The 24146-nt window shown below is 38.0% G+C and overlaps 2 protein-coding genes across 8 annotated transcripts in view; one reads left to right on the plus strand and one right to left on the minus strand.

The window, feature by feature from the left end:
- The window catches only part of LOC139943900 (transmembrane protein 229B-like), a 334157-nt gene that overhangs the window by 43073 nt on the left and 266938 nt on the right, over nucleotides 1-24146 (plus strand). The gene's annotated exons all lie outside the window — the stretch shown is intronic.
- The window catches only part of LOC139943771 (uncharacterized), an 85013-nt gene that overhangs the window by 37633 nt on the left and 23234 nt on the right, over nucleotides 1-24146 (minus strand). For 4 of the 7 annotated variants that reach the window (XM_071940602.1, XM_071940585.1, XM_071940594.1 and 1 more), the window contains exons 7-15: nucleotides 20956-21098; nucleotides 18327-18394; nucleotides 17881-17978; nucleotides 10603-10776; nucleotides 9984-10081; nucleotides 8677-8754; nucleotides 7443-7571; nucleotides 6148-6267; nucleotides 5863-5914 (exon numbers count right to left, since the gene is read on the minus strand). In XM_071940602.1, coding sequence (XP_071796703.1) covers nucleotides 5863-5914; nucleotides 6148-6267; nucleotides 7443-7571; nucleotides 8677-8754; nucleotides 9984-10081; nucleotides 10603-10776; nucleotides 17881-17978; nucleotides 18327-18394; nucleotides 20956-21098 — 960 coding nt within the window. Of the gene's footprint in view, nucleotides 1-5862; nucleotides 5915-6147; nucleotides 6268-7442; nucleotides 7572-8676; nucleotides 8755-9983; nucleotides 10082-10602; nucleotides 10777-15072; nucleotides 15097-17880; nucleotides 17979-18326; nucleotides 18395-20955; nucleotides 21099-24146 lie in introns of all 7 variants that reach the window. The other 3 variants (XR_011786886.1, XR_011786889.1, XM_071940566.1) reach the window with 1 other exon arrangement.

Here is a 24146-nt window from a genome sequence, read left to right on the forward strand (position 1 = left end):
ATCAAAAACACATTATACTGAGCTGAGAATGTCGAACAGACCAAATAATCATAAATCAATGAAAGAATCCAAAGTCCAATATGATTTCAATGGAGTCTTAGGTATCTTTAGGTAAAGCAGGGACAAAGTGGTTTTGTTGATCTACATATTGATTTTCTGATTGACTGAATTGGTTTACTTGACATCCAATGTAATTGGTGTCATCAGGTATTAAAGTGGAGTGTCCATGGTTTCTTCACTAAGGCTAATTCTTTGGGTGGACAATGATTGGTGTTGGCGATTGTAAAGAGAAGGTCATATTAATTATGATAAATTTACATGTGAGAAGAATTCACTAAAGTAACTGTGTCCGTAGGCCTATATCAGAAATCTTCTGAGATAATTCTCTTGTTAAAATACTATACAAATATAATATGGTTTGGAGGTTGACAGTTGATAATAGCTCCCTAATGAATTGAAAGTTCAAACTAGTTCCAGAGGCGGAACCAAGGAACCTGTATGTCGACTTTTAATATCGAGGGGAGCTAAAAAATAAAATCAAATGTCCATCCAAAATAAACTACACTATACCTCATAGACTCCTCTAGTTTGGCATCACTGATCTCAGGAAAACGCGAGTTGGAATGTGCGTACGTGCCGCCATCCTTAGCTAGGGTGATGTTTGCAGGTATGTACTTCACCTGTGCGACAGTTCCACAAACACTTTGTGAAGCGCATGCACAGTAGACTAGTGCGCATACAATAGTCTATTAGGCATGTGTATTTACACGATACATGACTGTTGCACAAACGATAATCTATCATGCAAGCGTAATTAACCTGCACATGAATGTTTGCGCACACCCTTTCAACACCGCAATATTAAAGTTTAAATAGTTACAATAGTTACAATTTCGATCTATTAAATCGTTGCGGTACCTGCTGCTAAAATATAGGATTCAAACTGCCACTATAGCTACCGGGCAATCTCGGTGGTCTAGTTGGTAAGACACTAGAATTGCAAAGGTCCTGGGTTTGAGTCCCACAGGAGCTTGAGTAAGTACTGAGTACACAGTAACTACTAGCTGTACTACTCAAATGCATATTCATTATAACCTTATAATTCATGACTTTAATAATAGTACGAGTCAACTTAATGATGACTCGCTTTTGTGTTGTTGGTAGGCCTATAATATACACCATAGATATGTATCCGTCTGTCCGTGTTGTCCCAATTGTCTTTGTCTTTGTTTGTGTTCCTTGGTTGTATCATGTCTGTCTGTCAATAGGTTAGGGCACAAAAGCATTTCGCTTAACCTTACACCTAAATGTTGTCTTTAAATTGCTGCTCGTATTTTTGAAGTATTGTATACCCAATCATACCTCATACTATATTGCTTGTTTAATTTTGACCTAAATGTACATTATTGTATTATTGTTTTGTATGACAGCATTGAAATAAATGTACTGAATAATAATACAGTACTAACACACATCGGTGTATATGGGTGAACAAAAATCTTTTTCCCTGATGCAAATTTCCATCTAGTAACAATACAACTATAAATTACTATAGAGACATACAAACAAAGTATAAATACCAAATCATGGATCAACAGATCGTCATCAATGGGCAGTACATGTATCAAAATAGTCTCATGTATCACATCTCAAGCAGATGAATGTACACCTGTCTCATGTATCACATCTCAAGCAGATGAATGTACACCTCCTCAGCGTCAACTGACTGTCCTTCAATAACATCCACTGCCCTCACTATGTAGATCACAGGCTGTCTGCAAACATGGAGGCCACATTGTGTATGTCAACACATACCCATTATGCTTCCAGCAGTGGCACCAATGGCATGTACACCCAACATGGTTGACTCATCTACTTTCATCGCTTCTCCACCCATGCCATATTTTATTTCAAATCACTGCAGAAGACTGTGAAATCAATACCGAGCAATGACAATCACATGTTGCCGTCTTCTTCATCACAAGCAGGTGGGACTAGTGACAATTAACACACGCCATCGCCAGGCAACAAATTGCCCACAACATCAGAGACAATAGCCAAGGTGGGTTGTGAACAGGAAAAGCTGCTGAATGGGTCACCCTCTGTGCTTTAGATACTGACATTAAACGCACAGGTGAAAATCTGCCGACAGACGTCAGGGGGTCCATACAATTTGTTCATACAAGTTCATATTTCATGACAATAACAAGGAATTACAGTCAAACCTATCAAAAGTACGTATGACAGTTGAACTAAAGGTCCATGATACATAAAATTAGCAGTACGGGATCATTTTATATTTTACCCTACACTGTATGTATGGAAATGGCACAAATTTTTAGCTGTTGATTGTCTTTGTAATGTTTAGTACTACCTTGTGATACGACAGACCATGTTATTGGGGTTTTTTTGTGTGTCTTTTTACTAAAATAAATACATAAATAGAAACTGTTTGGTCCAATTATTCGTCATCTTTGGATGAATGACTGACATCATTCAAACCAAACCGGAAGTCAAAAACATAACGCATTTAAGCACATGGATATGATTATTTTTTAATTAATGTACAGTTGTGCAACATCATGATGCTAAAAACAAAACATTAACCTTAGACCACTGCAGTCACAAGTACCATAGAGCTGCAGCAATAGACCGATCCATTAAGCTCCGCCCCATTGCGTATTGACCAATCACAATGCAACGCAGGTCTGACAAATAAGGTCCGACATGCGTGCACGTATGCTTGGCGCGCGCGGCAGAGTTGTGCAGAAAGGCATTTGAGAGGCTCACATGTTCGTCGTTGGCGGAGGCTAATGGATAGGTCTATTGGCTGCAAGATGTGAACTACTTCTATTGACCAAAACAAGTCAAAGTAAAGTTCACGCCCAAAAATGATTTAACAATGTTTGCAATGTTAACCTAGTATCCCAATTTCTAAAAACAAAACAAACATTCTGTTTTATCTTATTTTTGTTGACATTTTTACTGACAAAAATTGTTTAAAAAAATTTAAAATATTGGCAATGTCTGCTCATGTTGTGATTTTGTTATACAGAAATGATGTCTTTCAAGGAGTATTTGATTTATTAATTGGTGTGATGAAAAGTCCAGGGACCTCCAAAAATTAAATAAACAAGGCAAACACTATATGCCCCTTCGGCTTCGTCGCGGGGCATAAAAACAGACTAAACTTTTTCAAGAAGGTTTGGTTTGGAAACTTCATCAAACAATTTTTAACATCAACCATGAATATGAGGACGTGTTATCTATTGCCCTGTATCGATTATAAAATGTCAACTTCAATATCGTTTTTACTAGCAGTTGGTTTACAAATTCTGTCATAATACTTAAAATGTACTTATTTGTGAGCCATTGGCATAAAATACTTTACAAAAAAACCATTGGACTCAGTAAGCAGCAACGAACATAACATAATATGAAACTACACCTGCCAACACAAACAGCTATAGAAGCCTAGAACTTGTGTTCTTCTTCAAATATTACGTGATAATGATAACATCGTTGGATCAAGGGCAATGACAATGCACAAACCTCAATTGTGAAACAAAAATGCACAAGCCTCAAGTGTGAAACAAAAAACGTAAGCATACTACTTGCCAATGTGATAAATGAGCAGATGCTGAAAATAAATCTACTGAAATCAACTTTATCAATGTAACATACATACAAATGCAGTTTGTGAAAAACAATGAGGCACTTTCTACTGTGTTTAGCAATTTGTAATTGCACAGCCAAGAAATAAAAAACAAGGATTTCAGTTGACCAGCGATAAAATTGCAATTCTGATACATCCATGTCACTGTTACCCACAATAACTATCAACCTCAAAATGACACTGTGCAAACCCAGCTAGAAAAAACCCTGCAGGATCAATCCCTAGATTAAACAATATTTGAATACTGATCGAAATGTCCTCACCGTAAACGTACATCTCCAGATTATCCTTATTGTATAACTATCAACAGATAACGGTGAAGATTTAATCCGAGAGATTAAGTTAATCCGTGAATATGCAGCGACTTATGGCACATTGAACCACAATCAACCAGTAGAAAATACAACAAGGTCTCCCCAAAATCATGAGCGGTCAAACGTTTAAATATAATTATAAGCTGTCACCTACCAGTATGTAAATTTCATCCAAGTGACTCAATTGCTGGAGATTTAAAAGATGTAGTAGCCAAAGCAACACAAAAGAGTGACCATTTTGAAACATACACGAACTCAGTCTCCCTGCATCAGTTAGAGTTACCAACGGCCAGCTTCACAGCAACTCTAAAGCCTTAAGTCAACACCAGAGATCCCACCCAAGGTTGGATTGAGACCAGAACCTCTCTTCTGTCATACTCGGCGGCGACTCATCGTTAATGATTGACTCTTGATAGTAGATAATTACCACAGTAGCTGACAATGCTGAGTCAACATACTCCGCTGGATAGGACTTCTTTTCGGTCCAATTCAAGCCAAAGTGAAGAGGCGTTGGGACGTGGGGTTCAGAATCGTGTGTCTGTTATAATGAGGGTCCCATGCTTGTGTGGGTAAATAAACAAACAAACCACCCAGGCACAGATACAAATACCCTGCGTTATACTGTCATTTATTCAATGAAGGATTCGAATAAGCAGCACTTGGCCAAAGGTGCTAGATGTGCAGAGCTTATTAACACGGTGCTTCAATATTGTTATAGAAACAAATTAAATCAATTTTGAGACAAGCGAACACTTTTGATGCTGACCAAACCGAACGTAACATGTAAACAGCACTAATTTTCAGAAGAACAAACTTTTGAAAAGTATTTGTTGTTCAGGAAACTCACATCTGTCCTAATTAAATAGAAAACTGTCCTTGAAAAGTTGTAATTTTTTCAAAAGTGTTCAACCTTCCAGAGGGGTTGGCGATGTGGGGTTCAGAATCATGTTTCTGTTATAATGAGGCCTCATGAATGTGTGTGGGTAAACAAACACACAAACCATGCAAGCACAGATACAAACACCCTGCGTTGTACTGTCATTTATTCTATGAAGCATCGGATATAAGCAGCACTTGGCCAAAGGTGCTAGATGTGCAGAGCTTATTAACACGGTGCTTCAATATTGTTATAGAAACAAATAAATCAAGAGAACACTTTTGATGCTGGCCAAAACAATTTTCAGAAGAATGACTTTTTGAAGACAATTTGTTGTTCAGAAAACACACATCTGTCCTAATTAAATAGCTAACTTTTCAGACAAATAAGCTGATGTCTATAGAACACTGCTTCTTATAACTCCACAAACAAAAACACACTTTACAATTAATTTCAAGGTACCCCTTTTAAATTTCCAAAGAGAGCAAAAACTAAAAAAGCAAATTCTTTACTGCAAACGTTACAACAAAACATCCTACATGCTAAAGACTGTTAAGTGGCAATTCGTTTAACAAAATATGAATTTTATAAATTTGTTTCCTTTTTTAAACTAGAGGACTGACATAGAACAAAATAAAAGGATCTTCAAAATTGGTCGTCCAAGTTGCGAGATAATAATGAAAGAAAAAACACCCTTGTCACACGAAGTTGTGTGCTTTCAGATGCTTGATTTCGAGACCTCGAAATCTAATTCTGAGGTCGTGGAAAATTACTTCTTTCTCGAAAAATACGTTACTTCAGAGGGAGCCGTTTCTCACAATGTTTTACACTAATATCAACAGCTCTCCATTGCTTGTTACCAAGAAAGGTTTTATGTTAATACCTATTTTGAGTAATTGCCAATAGTGTCCACTGCCTTTAGAAAAGTCACAGGAATAAGTTATTCAAGCCATGATCAGGTTTTAATAATATATTGAAACATTTAAAAGGCTTACCAATGTCTTGCTCTTTCTCAGCATCTTCCCTTCCAATGGCTGTTTTACCCTCCTGTGAGATAAAATACCCAAAGCATTTGTTTGGTTCACTGAGAATGAACTTAATGAATTGTGTGAGCTACCATAAAGTCCAACACAAAATTTTCTTTCAGAGACACACAGGCAAATGAACAATGAGGTACAACAGAATGATGCAATGACACATAATGACAACAAAGCTTAAGATAGTGAAGAGGTTGTGCTTGAGGTAGCTTGAGGAGGACTGGGAGACAGAGAATGACTTACCATTAGATGATACAGGATAATCCCAGTACTGAGTAGGTCATCATCCATACAAATCAGATGAGGAAGTTCAGACTCCACAATGACGCCCATACTCTCACGACGGATTCCTACATTGCACTCCTAGAATAGGTATCAAAATACACACATCATTATAGCACAGGTCAGCATCTAAAAGGTATCTTTAAACATATATTTTTGTTTATTTAGCCTTTGAGAAAGACTCTGCTAGGGTTGAAACATCAGCCGTCGATTTCACCAAACTCTTCCTAACTTATGATAAATCTTAGGACTTAGGACGGGTTCAGATCCGTATCCAAATACGTAGAACGCATTGAACCCTTCCTAAGTTAGGACGGGTCACTCCTCCTAACTCGAGTTAGGATTAATCCTAGCATTTCCTGAAATCGGCTGCAGGCCACTTAATATATTTTACATTTATACTATGGGTCCTTTTGGTTGGTAAGCAGTTTGCAACGACTAATTCTTTTTTCTCAAAATCTAAACTACACAACAACACAATGCACTTAATCCTAAGAAACATTTATTTTGACATTGTTAATAGTGGGGTCAAATTAGGTCACAATACTGCAAGAGTTGAATGAGATTTAGTTGGGCTTGCAATGGTCGATTGCTTTGTTCTTGTTTGAGCAAGGCAGTTTTTTCCCTAAGTAAAAGTACCTCGTTTCAGCATGTAAACACCATGTCCTTAATTTAGTTTGCAATGACTGAAATCAGCCGATGCAATTTTTTAATAGGTTTTCAGATAAAGCTTTCTCAAATACAACTTCATTTCAGAGGGTCTTGGTTTCACCGAAGGAGAATGGTCCTAGTGTGATCTTTACAATCAGTAAGCTTCCACACTAACATTTAACAATGTTTTTTATCCTTTACCAATTCTGTACAATACTTTAATCTCTTTTTAAAGGAACATTGCATAATTGGTTTTGCTAGCAAAAAAGTTGCTGGCAGTGTAAGCACTTTATGTAACCCACCATATACATAAACTGACAAACATGTAGAAGTTCGTGATCAATCAGCCATCTGGGTCATGAGAGAACAGTAAAAAAAACGATTACAAATTTTGCATTGCACTGAGCGATAAACATGGAGCGCGAAATTAGATTATTTATTTCTCATAAAATATGACATTTCAGACAAAAATATTTCAAGGGATGTTTTCTTCTATCATCATTAGACCATGTAAATTTAAGGAAAATCTGTGATCTTCACAATTTTTGTTTCTTACCAATTCTGTAACGTTCCTTTAAATGTTGTGTTTTGACTATGGGTTTTACCTGCATGATTCGAGCGGCTTCCCTCCATTTATCCACCCAGGCTTCAGTCAGTTGATCCACCTTCTGCTCATTCTCCGCTAGCATCTTACTCAGGGTAACGTCTTGCACCAGTGAGGCCTGGGAACTTGACTGAAACATCAAGCAGATACAATATGTCAAATACAATTCTAGCTAATTTATGTGATATTGCTAATGTAGTTCTTGGTGAGTCTTTATCTTGCATAATAAAATAGAACAGACCTCAACCAACCATTGCCTTTACTTTATAACACAATGGTATTTCATGTACACATTCAGCATACTCAGGCAGACGTAGTCTCAAAAAGTAAATACAATAATGTACATTTATAATGCGTCTGTCATAAATGACACTCCTGGCCCCGAATTATTAAATCTGGTGGAGAATGTTATAGAATTACACTATGAGACTAAGCAACCATAATACAACACCTTGAAAGGGATACAGGGTGAGGTGGTGCATATTGCTGACAGGGCCAAATTGTTGATAAGCTGTTTAAGCAGAAAATACTGCTTAAAAAGATTCTTTGCTAAGCAAAAATATAGTTGGCCACTAGACACAACAGTGTAAACTTATTAATTTTGATTGGTAAATGGTAACCTGTTTCTGTTAAGCAATACTTTTCTGTACTTAGCAAAATTTTGTGCTAACAGGCATTATGAAGTTGGGCCCTGGCTATGAACAAAGCACAGGGGCAAACCCCCTTCTCTTTGCCACAAGTGTACTGCGTTCTTTGACATGCATTACACATCACCTACGACTACAACTTTTAATACATCCCATCCGAAGCAATAATGGTTAAGTGTCTTGCTTAAGGACACAAGTGTCGAGACCAGGACTGGAACCCACACTCTACTGATCAGAAACAACAGAGCATGATTCTGGTGCTCTTATCTGCTCAGCCACAAACCACTTCTCCTTTCGATAAGTGTTCTGGGTTCTTTTACATGCATTACAAAACAACTAGGACCTACAGCTTTACGTTCCTTCCGAAGCAATAATGGTTTAAGGACACAAGTGTCAAGACCGGGACTGGACTAGAATCCCAATCTCTGTTCAGAAACACCAGAGCTTGTCTGGTGATCTTATCCGCTCAGCCATGACACACCAAAACAAAAACATCTCTCTCTTTCTCTTTCTTTCTCTCTCTCTCGCCACATTTCACTTTACACTTTATTACTGTATATTTTAAAATTCAAGACAGTTTTAACTCACAAGACTAGCCGACTGAAGTAGAACCCTGAGACGATTAATCTCTGCCCGTAGGTCTCGAATAAGTCTAACGTTAGGGTCCTAGAGAAAGGAAAGACATTCAAAATTATGATGAAAGGCAGAAACACCGAAACAATACCAATAGTACAAAAACAATTAAACACATTTCATTTTATTTATTCTGGTTGTGAAGCCAAGGACTCTTAGAAAAGCGAACTTAATGATTAATATAATAATAATATTGTGAGTTTATATAGCGCTTTTTCACTCCCGAACGGGTGTCTCAAAGCGCTTCAAATTATTACCACTGGTCATTGGGCCTTAATTCACTCCTTAAACCATCTCAGCTCCCTGGGGAGTATACAGCCGCGTGCAACAAATGCGGCTAAATCAATCACAAGAACCATCTCTGCCCTCACATGTACCCATTTACCCCTGGGTGGAGAGAAGCAATGATAGTTAAGGGACACAAGTGTCACGACCGGGATTCGAACCCACCCTCTGCTGAACAGAATCAGCAGAGCTTGAATTCATTGCTCTTAACCGCTCGGCCAGGACACCCCAATGATTTTACTAGCCAAGAACCCAATGGAGAAAAGACAAGGAAAGAAGTTTCAGTTGGGAGAAAAACCCCAGAGAAATGTTCCAAGGCAAACCCATGCCGTCAGGTAGGGACTGAAAACCCAATCCAAGTAGTGATTCTAACTGGGGTCGTAGAGGTGGAAGGCGAGGAAAGAAACCCGACGCATTAATTCTGCAAAGGAAGGAATTGGCTCTATTACATTCATACTGGTTCCCTGAGACAAATATTTATGCTTTAAGGTCTTTAAAAAAAAAAAAATCGCAACCAGACAAGAAAAAATCATTGCTAGCTTGTGATCATTTTACAGCAACTAGACCTTTCAATTCTTTAACTCCCTTCATCTACAACGCACAAAGTCATGCCAGGGTAAAATCACCATAAGATTGGGGGAATTTTTCTGTAAATGAACCTTTCCAAGCTTTCACTACCCAAAATTTAATTCCTTTCAACTACTATGCTCAAAGTCTAACATCTATTAAATCATTGCGGTCCCACTGCTAAAACATAACACTCAAACTGCCTCTAGCTACCGGGCAATCTCGGTGATCTAGTTGGCAAGATGCTACTCTAGAATTGCAAATGTTGTGGGTTCGAATCCCACCCAAGTAATATGCCTGTGATTTTTTTTGACAGAACTTGGGAAAGTACTGAGTATACAGTGCTAACACATCGGTGTAAGGGTAAAACCAAAATTTATATGCTCAAAGTCTAGTTGTTACTACCGTACCTCATTAATGAAAGGCTGGTTGATGATTCTCTTTGCCCGTCTGGCATAGCGGAGGGTACTCATCGTTTCATTGAAGTAGATACTGGATGGAGATATCGCTGTGAAGAAGAAAAGGGCCAAGATTTGATATCTAAAGAAGCTTTACATCTCAGCAGAACCCAATTTCACAGAGCAGCTTAAGCAGTCCTCCCACGATTTACAGGCTATTTAAATTGACCAGCTTTTTTAAGCTCTTAAAAATGCTATATATAAAATGTTTTTAAAAGTCTCTCTCACCAAACAAAATGTATCTTGCTGATTTATGTTGCCTTGGTGCATCCCAAAGTCAATAGTATTTCCGAGTGATAATATCCTCTTGTGATAACTTGTACATTATGGGTCGTTGATGACACTTTTTGAGTACATAAAAGAGATCATACATATCAATAACGGTGCTTTCAGAATACAAAAAATAAATTGTTCAAGAAGCATGTACAACCTTGGCACTTAAACTGAAATGCACTTCTCAGAGCCAGCACTCCTTCCAAAAGACCCCTCAAGAACTACAAGAAAACCTCTTTGATTTTTGTAAATCTGACGTCACCCGGACTAACGCCATCCCCCAGCATTGATGTCTTACTTGCAATCATAATAGTCCTGGAGTTCCCTCCCAAGCTGTCTTTAAGAAGCCACGTCAGCACCGAGTTCCGATATGGAACGAAGCCAGGGCGTCGTTTGGGGCTTGATACATCTCCGTCTTCACTCATCGCTAAACTTTCTAGACTGGCTGCCGATAGCATCATTGAACTCTCCGCTGTTAAATCCAGAAGAGAACGAAACATTTGAAAACATAGATCAATCGTTCTGATTTTTTTTCCACAGTGCACATTATGTTCATTATTTCTACACAAGAAATACAAGGAAAGATACACTTTGTTCAAAATTTACATCCACCAAACCACAATGTTGTATCCTTCATATCCCAAGGACAATACTTTTCTGATATTCTCCATTTTGTAATATTTCTGATATAAAACACAGATTTTGTCTTAAAAACGTATAGACAATCTAAAAGCAGATTTTAAATGGGGTTTTGAGCTTCATTCCAGAAGAGCCAAAGCAACAGTTACAAAGTAAAAAGGCATTTTTATGAATGAGCATACATTTCAGTTGAAACTTTACGAAGGGCTCCATGGCAATAGTGTTGGGCACCACAACAATGTGTTGAGTAATTCACATGGTGGGCACCTTAGGAAAGAGCATATCACAACTGTAGCATTGGGCACCTTTGGCAACAAAAGCATTGGGCACCTAGGCAATAACAACAGGCGCAACACCAAAAGCACTGGGCACCATGGCAAAGGCATTGGGCATCAAGAACCGAGTACCACAGCAATGGCATTGGGCACCATGGCAAAGACATAGGGCACCTAGGCATTAGAACTGGGCATCACAGCAACAGCATTGGACACAACTGCAAGTAGCAATGGACACCCAAGGTAATTCCAACACTCTTTTTCAACTGAACGGGACTTGGTCAAGGGCTGAGGGTTCCACCATTTTAATAAAATATTATTTTCTGATAGAAGGAGAATAAATTAGAGACATTCAGGGATAATAACTTGTTATTCCATTACAGTTAACAAAAATCAAGTAGTATTGTTAAAAGGAAGATAAAGTGTTTGAACACTTTTGAACCAGGTTAAGACATCCTTTAAAGTAAGACAATTAATTAGTTTATGTATCACACTATATTATGCCTAAAAACAAGATCAGTAAATTTAAGAGTAGACTCCCAAGCTGCTGCCCTCTTGTGGTCGCATAAGTCCATTCTTATCTTAAGTAAACCAAAGTGTCAATGCAGTAAAGACCTAAGAATTTTAAAACTTCATAGGTAATGATGTGTTACCGAACTAAAAAAAAAAGCACAACTGTTTTAAATGAAACATGTTTTGTTTAATGTAGGGTCATAGATTGGTTTCAGTCAACAGAACGGTGATTTGTTGGGCAAATTATCAGTAAAGATGCAATAAAAGCATCCTTTGAAAAATTCAGCTGAATACAGTGTTGAAAAGAAAACAGCAAAAACAACTGTCATGGTTTTTCCAAATGAATGCATAATTCAACCATGTTTAAAGACACTTGAAACCTTTGGTAATTGTCAAAGACCAGTCTTCTCACTTGGTGTATCTCAACATATGCACAAAATAACAAACCTGTGAAAATTTGAACTCAATTGGTCGTCGAAGTTGCGAGATAATAATGGAAGAAAAAACACCCTTGTTGCACAAATTGTGTGCTTTCAGATGCTTGATTTTGAGACCTCAAAATCTAATTCTGATGTCAATTTCAAGTATTTAAGCGGGGAATTACTTTCTCAACAACTACGTTACTTCAGACAGTCAGATACCAACAACCTCTCCCCATTACTCGTTACCAAGAAAGGTTTTATTTTTAGTAATTACCAAACGCGTCCAGTGTCTTTAATAAGGTGACAGTGTGTACCAACCGCATCTCTGGGTGCAGATAGGCACCAACCCTCAGACATCTGAGAAACAATTCATGCATGAATCATTTCTCAGATTCAAATATTTGTACCGATTTATAATCGATCAATGAGAGCTTTTCAGACGAAGTATATAATTTCAAACAATGCTTACTATCAAAATAACAAGTAAATCTTTTGGATAAACACAATTTGTTCAGGATCATTTCCAAAGTATGACCCTACCTTTATAACCTGTAAACAGAGATTGACTGTGCTTGGTGCAAAAGCTGAAAGGTTGAGTGATATGATTAACAGTGACACAAACATGTACTTAATCTGTCTATAGAGAAAACTAAAATACTTTTTAACTTATCTGTAAAAAGTGCTTGTAAAAAAGTTCACTAAAATTAAAACACTTTAGTCAAAGATAAGTGTATCTATTTTACAAAAGAAAATTTCAAATCAATACACAAAAGCTTTGACATGGAAAGATAATATAATAACAAAGTAGGCGAAGAAATATGAAGTATGCAAAGAAATTTATCAGTTTAGCTTTGTGTGAAAGAAACACATCCCTAATTTAGGGTGATTTTCACCTATCATAGCTCAGGAAATTTTCGCATAAAACTCAAATTCTGGCGGATGACTCAGTGAGTTCTCATCTACATTGTAGTTTTACATGGGTATGTAATCATCATCCCATGCAGGACTTCATGAGTATACAGTTTGTACCATTTCTTTTGACACACACTTTCTAGCTTTCTCAAGTTTTACAATTTCATCATACGTTCTTTGTACACAAGCCACCAAGCTTGAGGAGCAAGCCCGTTTTGAAGGGGCTCGAATAAATGTGAAACTTTTCTACTTAAAGACAGTGGACACTATTGGTAATTGTCAAAGACCAGTCTTCTCATTTGGTGTATCTCAACATCAGCATAAAATAACAAACCTGTGAATATTTCAGCTCAATCGGTCAAGTTGGGAGATAACTATGAAAGAAATACACCCTTGTCACACAAAGTTGTGTGCATTTCAGATGCTTGATTTCGAGACCTCAAATTTTAAATCTGAGGTCTCAAAATCAAATTCGTGGAAAATTACTTCTTTCTCAAAAACTACATTACTTCAGAGGGAGCCGTTTCTCACAATGTTTTATACTATCAGCAGCTCCCCATTACTTTTACCAAGTAATGTTTTAGGCTAATAATTATTTTGAGTAATTACCAATAGTGTCCACTGCCTTTAAACATGTGTAAGATTCCTCTGATTGAACAATAAAGACACTCAATACTTGTTATTGTTAGAGTCTAAAGAGTTCAATAAAAAACTATTAGTTCAGTTTATTGTTAAGACCGGTGCAACATGATGTGTGTTCCATCATATTATAAATGATCTTGGTGCGAGTTACATTATGTTACGAAATAGCAAAGAGAAATTTATCAGGCAACGCAGTTTACTATGGCAAAAGTGCAGCTAGAAAAAGCCATCAACACAAGCTAAACAGTTTTTCACTAGAGTATTTGGACGAGCTATGGCTTGCATGAAGAGCGCCCTCTTTAGCTCATTCATGGAGAGGATATGAGGCTGCCGACCAAGAGGAGAGGTTGCACTTGTGCGTGTGCTTGTAAGCACCATGGAAATATCTCTAACAAACTCCCCCAAATCAAAGGTGTTTTGGGAGTCCTGTAAAACCTGTGATTGCACAGCACCCCACCATCGTCATAACTCCCTCAGCCTATGCCAATCCCATCCGATCAGCCCAAACGCACAAAGGAGAGACAAATCCCTCAATTCAAGTCCTCCTTAGGGACATGGTAAATTGTCTGTTTTTGGAGTAAGGCAAGAATCTTTGATTCGAGAACCAAGGCCGAGGGATATCTGACAACAGAGGGGTGCTGTGCAATCGAAGGTTTAACAGGTAAGGGGAGACCCTGAAGTGGCACAGGTTGTAAAAGTGAGATTACTGCACAAAATGCTTGCATAAAGTCAATGATTTGATAAAAAATTCCGATCATACATTTGGAAAGAAAGTATGAATTTCCTTCTTGATTTAGCACCATTCCATTATAGATCAAATATCTGCCATACAGCATGTTTGAAACACAGCTTGCCAGATAATACAAGCAATTGCAAAAGCATTGCAAACACTGAGCATGGACAACATTGTTCTAAAACATCTGGTTATCTTGTGGCATTACTTTGTTCTTCAGTTGGATGAAACTTTAATTGAATATTTTACAGTATGTTAATAATTGTTAAAACTACTGTAATTTAGGGTGGGTGGGTGTGTCAAAACTAATTTCTTAAAAAGATCAAATGTTTCATACAATGTTTACTTTGTCCTTTAGATACCGACCACTCATAGGATTTCGTAATAATTTAGCCTCGCAATCACATTCATTCAAATGTTGTTGTTGTTTTGGGTTTTTTTTTTTTTTGGGGGGGGGGGTTTTTGGGGGGGGATTAATTGGTAGAACTAAACCAGGTTTGGTGAGTCAGATTAAGAACATACATTCGTAGTTAGCACAACATGAGTTAATATTAAGCCAGCATACACAATGCAGCATGCATGATGAGAGAATTAAACAATGCAATGGATGGATTTTGATATCATGGTCTTACCGTCGTCATCCTCTTCTGGCATGCCTTTCAAAAATTACAAGCAGAAACAAAGACACACAATGCATGTTAGTCACAACCACATGCTCTCAAGCCAGAAGCACTACTGTCTATCCCAATGGAGTCAGGGCCAAATATCATAGAGCTGCTTCACCCTTTAGAGACCATAATGGACACAAACGGCCGCAAATCGACCTTAGTGGCCCAAACAGCCCCAAGGTTTGACCTACTTCCATTCAAATAAAGAGGTCAAAGTGAAGGTCATGTCCGAATGAAAAATTATCCAATGCATAAAAAGTAGACAAGCACAACAAGTTATGCTTACTGGAATTTGTAAAAGTAAGCAGCCAAAATACCATTTCACCCTTACCATCTGTGACTGGTGTTCCGCTAATTTTTTCTCAGCAGAAAATTTTTAACCAATATGTTATGCAGCTCTATGAAATTGGCCCTAGATGAGAATGTGGGAAAGGACTATCCAAAGTTAGCAACATTTTTGGGGGGAAGCAAAGGTGAGTGAGACTCCTTCATTTCGGGCTTCCTTCTGGAACTATTGATAATAATGACCCTCTTCATGGCCTATTCTTAGGCAGATTCACAGGAACGAATAGCAGCACTTAACCCCCCTTCCCTAGCCCTGGCGGCCTTACACTTTCGTTTTGTACTACAGTGACGTCCTAAACATCGGGGTACATTTCTGGGACGGAAAATTTTCACAGCTTCATAACTCAAATCTTACCTACAAGAAAGCACCAATTTCAACAGATTCACATTCCATGGCAGCATATGTTTTTCTGCGGTTGGTTTTGATCGTCATATATTCTTCACAAATCCATCATTTTCATGAAATAATGCAGCTCCCAACGTTAAGGAATTCCCATTTTTGTTCGTACTCTCACAGTCTGCCGTGTGTACGCAAGACGCACGACGCGCAAATTTTGAATTGTGTTGTTAACGCTGTGCAGTCAAGATACGGTGACCAAGAACTCATGCGTCTAAGCTTGCATCATGCGTCTTGCACGCGAATGTATACGCGTACGCACGACAACAGACAACACTGTGAGAAAACGATCGAAACGGGAATTTTTTAATGTTGTAAGCTGCATTATTTCACGAAAATGACGGATTTGTGAGGAAAATATGAGGACCAAAACCCACCGCAGAAAAATGTTGTAAGCTGCATTATTTCACGAAAATGATGGATTTGTGAGGAAAATATGAGGACCAAAACCCACCGCAGAAAAATGTATGCCGCCATGGAATGTGATTCTGTTGAAATTAGTGGCTTGTTGCAGGTAAGATTTAAGTTATGAAGCTGTGAAATTTTTCCGCCCCAGAAACGGGCCTCAATAGTTAGGACTCTGTTCCTGTGTACAGAGAAAGAGTCCTATATAGGGCTACCCCCTTCCGCATCTCCAGTCTAAAACTGTTTTAAGCAGTTTACCAGCCTATAATGCACAGTGTGGTAGTTAGCGGAGGAGCTATAGACCATATTGAATATGACGTCACTATTCAAATCTGACCTACAACATAGCGTCTGTGAGCGTGTGCGTTAGAGTGTGCACATGTGTGCCATGTAGAAATCCAACCGGGACTGCTGCGTGCTTCATTGATGTACGCGTCAAGACGCGCATACGGTTTGCCCTACAAGATGATGACTTTCATAGCAAAAAAAGGGTTATTCAATACGGTCTATTGCTATTTTTCACCATGCATATATTGTCCCCTACCCCGGATTCACCCCATGTACTTCTGTCTCCCAATGGATTCTGATCATTTTTGTAGTGAAATAGAAAAATCTACATGACTTTTTCTTATGAAAATTAAGATGATCCCTGTTATACAGGGTTTCTCGGAGAACACATAAACACTGTTAGTGCTACAGGAAAATCCTAATATGAAAAAGACACACTTATAAGTGTCTTTCTTAACAATCTCATTACTAGTGACATGAGATGGGAAACATGGCAGAATATTAAAGACAACAATATACTCTTTCTAATGGTATAACGTTTGATGAGTATGTTCATTTGCAAGGCAGTAAATAATTATTGTTTATTGTAATGCAGTAGTGAGTGCTGGATGGGCCTAAGGCATGTACTGCTACCAGTCAGAGGTGGAATCTAGCTCAGGAAAAAATTCCCATTGAATCCCATTGGAGTCCTATTATTATTTTGAATGGGATTCAATGAGATCCCATTGTTTTAATGGGATTCAATGGGATTCAATAGTGTTCAATGGGATCTTCCGTGGATCCCATTGGATCCCATTGAATATGTCCCAAATTCCACACCAATCCCATTGAATCCCATTGAGTCCCATTGATATTTCAATGGGATTCAATGGGATCCCATTGTTTCAATGGGATTCAATGGGATTCAATGGGGTTCAATGGGATCCCCTGTCGATCCCATTGGATCCCACTGAATATGTCCCAAATTCCATACCAATCCCATTGAATCCCATTGAGTCCCATTGATATTTCAATGGGATTCAATGGGATTCAATGAGGTTTAATGGGATCTTTCGTGGATCCCATTGGATCCCATTGAATATGTCCCAAACTCCACGCCAATTCCATTGAATCCCATTAATCCAATTCAAATTTTTAATGGGATCCCATTTAATCCCATTGATTATTTTCAATGGGAATTTTTGAGTATATGCTTTAACAACTCCAAATGACCCAAAAAATTGCTGTTCTAGTAAATGAGATTGCGAAATCGTGTGGTGAAGGATCGTGAAATTCTACTACTCAAATATGGCCAGATGAAGGAAACAATTTGGTAGCTGAACAACAAGACTACTTACCTAGTGCTGAGATGCAATTTCCCAGAGTGACCAGTGACTTATTGATGTTAGCTCCTTCTTGTAGTCTACCCTTGCTGTAGTTCAGATTGGCTCGCTCACTGGGTGGGGGTAAGAAAATGTACGGAAATGTTTTTACAAATTCACAATTATTTTTACAAAAATGCCTGAAATATTGAGGTATTTTCATACCCTTTTATAGCTTCATCATTTATATTAAAGTATTACTTTGAGAACTTGTTTTTTTTAATGATAGTATGTTTCATAACAGTGAGAAAAACCAAACTTTACCCCTGTGTCACTAAAACAAATTGATTAAAATAAGATGTCCCGCTCTTTTCCTTCATTCAACAAAAACATTGTTTAAAATTTACCCAGTCAGTCTACCTTGTAGTGTATTGCTTGATAAAAGACATTGAGTAGAATTAGATGACAATGAATTTTCCTACCTTCCAGCTAAGTCCACCAGGTTAATTTTGCTAACGATCTCACTTGGCAAGTTGTTCACCATCTTGGCCTGCAAATAGAATGTGTACAGATATGAAGAATGGAGGGTTTGCTTTGATTAAGTTTATCCTATTGGTAAGTCATTGCAGCACACCCATGCGTATCGTCTGCTGGCCCAAAGGTTTCGCTACTTCCAGCTTTACTTCCAATCTGGCATACCTTTGCGTGTAATTTGAACAAAAAACACTCATTTCAATGTTCAAAAGCAGTTCTTATAACAGAACATTTTAAATATGTTGTCTTGAAGAAGATATACATAAGCCAAGTCTAGTTGTTAACTTCCTGTTCATAAACCATCAAATAAAAAAACTTGGTCAATAACATCCTATGATTTTGGTAATCAGAAAGGCCAATTGGTGAGAAGTGGGCGTGGTTTCCAATTGAATTACATCAAACTTACTAACAGGATAGCCTTTACACTGCAGTCACAAATGCAGTTGATGGATAGACAGTCAGTTTCAGATATGGGAGGGGGAAACCCTAATATCTAAAACTCCCTGCTTAGGGCCTAGTCACACTGCAGTCATAACGAAAAGTATAACCATCACGTCGCAAAGAGAACACATTCTATCGGTTGAATTGCTCCATGCAGAATACGCCCACGCTCATTCAACCAATCGAGGGCATGTATTGTTAACATTCTCGTTTTCATTCTCGTTATCGAGGCCTGTGTGACCGGGCCTTAACTCATCAAGTCTTCTCTTCAGAGCCAGACTAATTCCGTGTTATAATAGTCACCTTTGAAGATTCCTTGCTTTTTGTTCAATGAAAGAATAACAACAGTAAAAGTGTGCCTACAAGGCAATGTCTGAATTGGACTGAAATTCAATCCACATGCCAGGCTGTCTAAGCTGGGATTCAGACTAGGATCTGAGGAGTAAAAGGCAAAGCAAGATACCACTATGCCAACATGATCCCCTCTAGTTATTGGCCATTTGATTATATGCTTATAAAGCACATGGACTTTGACATGGTTGACACAAATGAAGACAGAGCCCTGAATTCAGTTACATTTTACATGTAGACTATCCTCTATTGACTCCCTTGATTTCATTAGCACTGGAATTCCCCGCCAGGTTAGGGGATACATGCTAGGAGATATATCATTACAGCATATAGCATTAATGTAGTAAAGTGTGTGTGACACCAAGGTATTTGGCTGTTGGGCTAGTTGAAGAGACATCCAATAAGCCAAGAGAAGTCAAGTTTCAAACTCAATGACCATCCTTGTATGTGAAGCCTGGGCCAAGTTCACGCAAGGACTACCGTTGACCATAGTTTGACTAAGTTTGCCTGAACTCTGTCTAGTCAACGACAGTGGACTATTTGAAACCAACCTACCAGGCATGGTCGCATCGCATGGTAACCCATAGCCATTTTCATAGCCCAGTGCAGAGTGGACCAGTTGTAACAAAATGATAGCGTGCATTAAGTTGCCAATCGCCATGAGATAATAATAAATAATAGTGGTAATTTATAATGCGCCATGTCTGTCTAAAAGACACTCCTGGCGCAGGAGATGACATGACAAGAGTCGTTCGCACTTCAACTTCAGTGCGCAAGCCCTCTATAAGTCACTTAACAACCACTCGTTAACCATCCTTGCGCAAACTTGACCCTGACTACGTTCCTTGTCTGGAACCCTGACTATTGTCCTTGTATAAGAACCCCAACTACTGTCCTTGTATGTTAACCCTGACTGCATTCAGGTGGATATACACGCCATATAAGTTTTGTATTGTATAATTGATATTACCAAAGCAACCATCCATTTCATCATATAGTTCCTAACACGTAGAACGGTCCAGATGTTACCTGCATACATATTGATTCCACTGAACCGATCGGACATTCAATATCTGAATTCTATTCAGCAGGTTATACGTAGGTCAGAAGGATAATGACAGTCTTGGTCACCATCTTCATAAAGTGATGGTACACCATTGATTTTTGACACAGTGCGTTAATTTAAAAACATCAAGTACAGTATTGGTACCTGTACAAACTCTATACCAAAGTCAGCTTAGGGAAGGGTTTTGGTAATTACTCTGTGAATTATAATGACCATAAAAACTAACTTGGAGCACTGGAGAGCTATTAATATAATACAGCATTGGTAGAATTTAGAAATGCCCCTTTGAAGTAATGCAGTTTTAGCGACAGAGGTTTTTTTCCCCAAAGTTTTGAATGTATGGCCTGAAAGGACAACAAGGGTGCAACAATGCAACAAGGGTGTTTTACATGTATATTTCGTTATTTTCTTACAACTTCGATGACCAATTGAGCCAACATTTGGAAGTCAACAACGCCAATGTCGCAATTGAGTAAAACTTTAACACTATGTGACTTTTCTTGAACTCTCAAGTCTGTCTGTAAAAGAAAATTTTGAGCGACTAAGAATTATTAATGAGGCCAACACCCTGTTTTCTCTGCATTTAGTGGGATGCACGTATCGTCACAAGCTTTTACGAGATACTGAGCCCCCCAAAATAACAATCATGGTAGCTGGGTCTGTTTGGGATCTATAAATACACATCATCTTGAATGATTTAATTAAATACTGCTTAGTACCTGTACAAAGTTGAGAGTGAATATCGCGTGTGACCGACTGCTAGCTTCATGCATATGGGTCTCAGCAGTAGTGCGGTTCCGGTTGCCCTGCGCTACCAGCATCATGACAGAGTTGAAGTCGGACACCATATGTTTTGTGAGATCTGTGACAAATGAAAAAGGAAATCATCTTTTAATTTTGTGAATGAAAAAATTCAACCATCTGGATTATGAAAACAAACATGAATTTCTTTATTTAATCCACACTTCTTTGTCTTGATTGATTTGGCCTGCCGGAATTTTTGTTTAACTCTCCAAAAAAAAAGACAATTTAACTAAACATGGTTTTATAACAAGCTGTTTTATCGTAAACATTTTTTCCCATGATCCCATGAAATGTTCACAGAAAAGTGTGTATGTTTTTAGTTTTTTTATAACTTGGGTTTGACCAAAGAAAATTAACTATAGCGGGAATTAAACCAACAACCTCCGGTTTAACGTGACAGCGCTCCACCACCTAGGCTACCTACATGTAGCCCTATGTTGGCAGTCTCCCTATTTTGTCAATATCTCTGTTTGGGATGCCAGTCAAAAGCCATAACTGTTAAGATAGATAGCTTAGTTGGTAGAGCACTGGCACGTTTAACTGGAGAAACCCTTTTATTTATTTTTTTTTTTTACCCATTAATTTTTGTTTTACTTGATATGTTTTTGAAAAGTGGAGCTCTTTTTACATATCCAAACTCCAATGATGCACCATTCCTTTACCTAAAACTGTACCTGTACGAGTTATTGCTATTATAATAAATTCCAAGTTTTAAAATCAACATTGATATCATTGAACAAATCAGTCAATTGGAAAATTATCACCTTCTGTCAAAGATCTGTCTGTGTTTGCAGACGACACACCTGCATTCTAAAATATATTAATTTCTTGTTCTTGCATAAATAAACAACTGTTTCTGTTTCAATCATTAATCTAAACAAATTGTACAGGTGATGGTGAACAGAGCTCAGAGATGTGATGCGATGTGATACTTTGTTTGTTATGATAATAAACAAATCATAAATTAAAACTTGCTAACATTATTTTCTTTGAAATAATTGCACCTCTTTGTTTGTAGAGACCAATCAATCAAATTGTTTTTGACAAATTGGTTCCAATTTCATTCCAGCTCCATCCTTTTTCAGTTTTATTAGGAGGTACAACATATTTTTATTTCCCCCCAAATATGACATGTCCATTGATACATGGGAGATACTACCAATTAGAGATAGCAACACCGGGCCATTATAAATTTAAATAAAATTAAATTACTATTAAATATTTCGCAGTTTGAACAAAGTAAAGACCAATCAATCAAATGTTTATGACACAAGAGCACCCAAAACTATCTGACAAATTGATTTCCAAGGGACATTCATTCCAGTTCCATCCTTTTCAGATAGAGTTCGAATTACGATCAGTTATATTCTGCTAGATCATGCAGAGATGGTTGTCATTACCATCAGAAACAATACAGCATCATTTCATCATCTATCCCACACCACGCTTGAGCACCCAACCATTCTGTTTACGCCACACCAAGTTTTTTTGTCAAAAGCCTTGATAAGTTTTCTTGATGAAAACTAGACTGAGCCCGAAAGGTAAGATCCAGGGCAACTGGCTCATGACTATAACATCTGGGGGTTTTCTTGCAGGATGGACTAATAGTTGTTATTATTATTATTATGATTGCCAATAGTTCAGACATGTGTTTAAATTCCTCCTCATTTCACGCATCTATTATTAGCAGTTAGAAATTAACAGATTGGAGCTGATGGCTTGCTTGCTTCAAATTGACAATAACAACCGAGACTTTCCACAGACAGAAGTTTCTCAAGTCACTCAAAAGCTGAAGAATGCTATATTTCGGATTGGAATAACTCCCTCTGGTTACTAATAAAAAATTATGAGTTAAATTTTGGCCGGAGGGCACAAAGATTTGCGAGCAAATCCAAGAAATTTTGTGCCTTTACAGCACGAAATGTAGTTGTAATGAAGGTGGACATGCATACAGTATTGGTACATGTATTTTTTTATATATATTTTTTTTTAACCGAGTGGCACTCTCATCTTCCACAACCAGATCATTCCCTAAGATGCCCTAAGAGGGTGTAGAGGGGGGACAGATGGAATGATAAGAGATACAATTGCTTGCATCTGCCCCGACATGCTATTTGAATGAGCGATGTATAAGCCAAAATATTTAACTGTTAGTAGTGAGTGGTAAACTGCAAGAGATATTATTTGATGTTCAAAGACAAAGACAAAAGTTGCATCTCCTTAAAGGCAGTGGACACTATTGGTAATTACTCAAAATAATTCACAACATAAAACCTCACTTGATAACGAGTAATGGGGAGAGGTTGATAAGTATTGTGAAACATTTTGAGAAACGGCTCCCTCTGAAGTGACTAGTATCGAGAAAGAAGTTACTTTCCACGAATTTGATTTTGAGACCTCAAGTTTCGAATTTGAGTTCTCGAAATCAAGCATCTGAAAGCACACAACTTCGTGTGACAAGGGTGTTTTTTTTCTTTCATGGTTATCTCGCAACTCTCGCAACTCTGACGACCAATCAAGCCCAAATTTTCACAGGTTTGTTATTTTATGCATATGTTGAGATACACCAAGTGAGAAGACTGGTCTTTGACAATAACCAATAGTGTCCATGGTCTTTAAGTAGTGAGTGATAAACCACAAGGGATATTATTTGATGATCGAAGACAAAAGTTGCATCTCCTTAAAGGGGGACTGTCATCGTAATCATAGCAGGCCTGTGGCTGTACATGGAATTATGAACTTGGTTACTGCACACGCGCCACACACTGGTCATATCAGTGGCCATATCTATGGCCAGCATGTGTGGACAAGCAGTCTCTAGGTTAAAGTTGTAAAGACCTAATTTTATCAACAAGACAGCCCCCCTTTAAGGTGATCCCCTTACCATGCTGCTTCTCACAATGTATCTGGGCAATCCCTGGCAATACGGCAGAGTACTTTTAACTGGTGCCTCACTAACACAGTTATTGACAAAATAGGGAGACCACCAACATATGGCTACGTATCTCAGCTGCATGGTAGAGCACTGCACGTTTATCTGGAGGTCTCAATCAGTAAATTTGTCTTTTTTTAACCCACGATTGCTAAATGTCAAACTAACCATTAA

The sequence above is a fragment of the Asterias amurensis genome, chromosome 1 (genome assembly GCF_032118995.1).
Source record: "Asterias amurensis chromosome 1, ASM3211899v1".
In the NCBI taxonomy this organism is placed as follows: domain Eukaryota; kingdom Metazoa; phylum Echinodermata; class Asteroidea; order Forcipulatida; family Asteriidae; genus Asterias; species Asterias amurensis.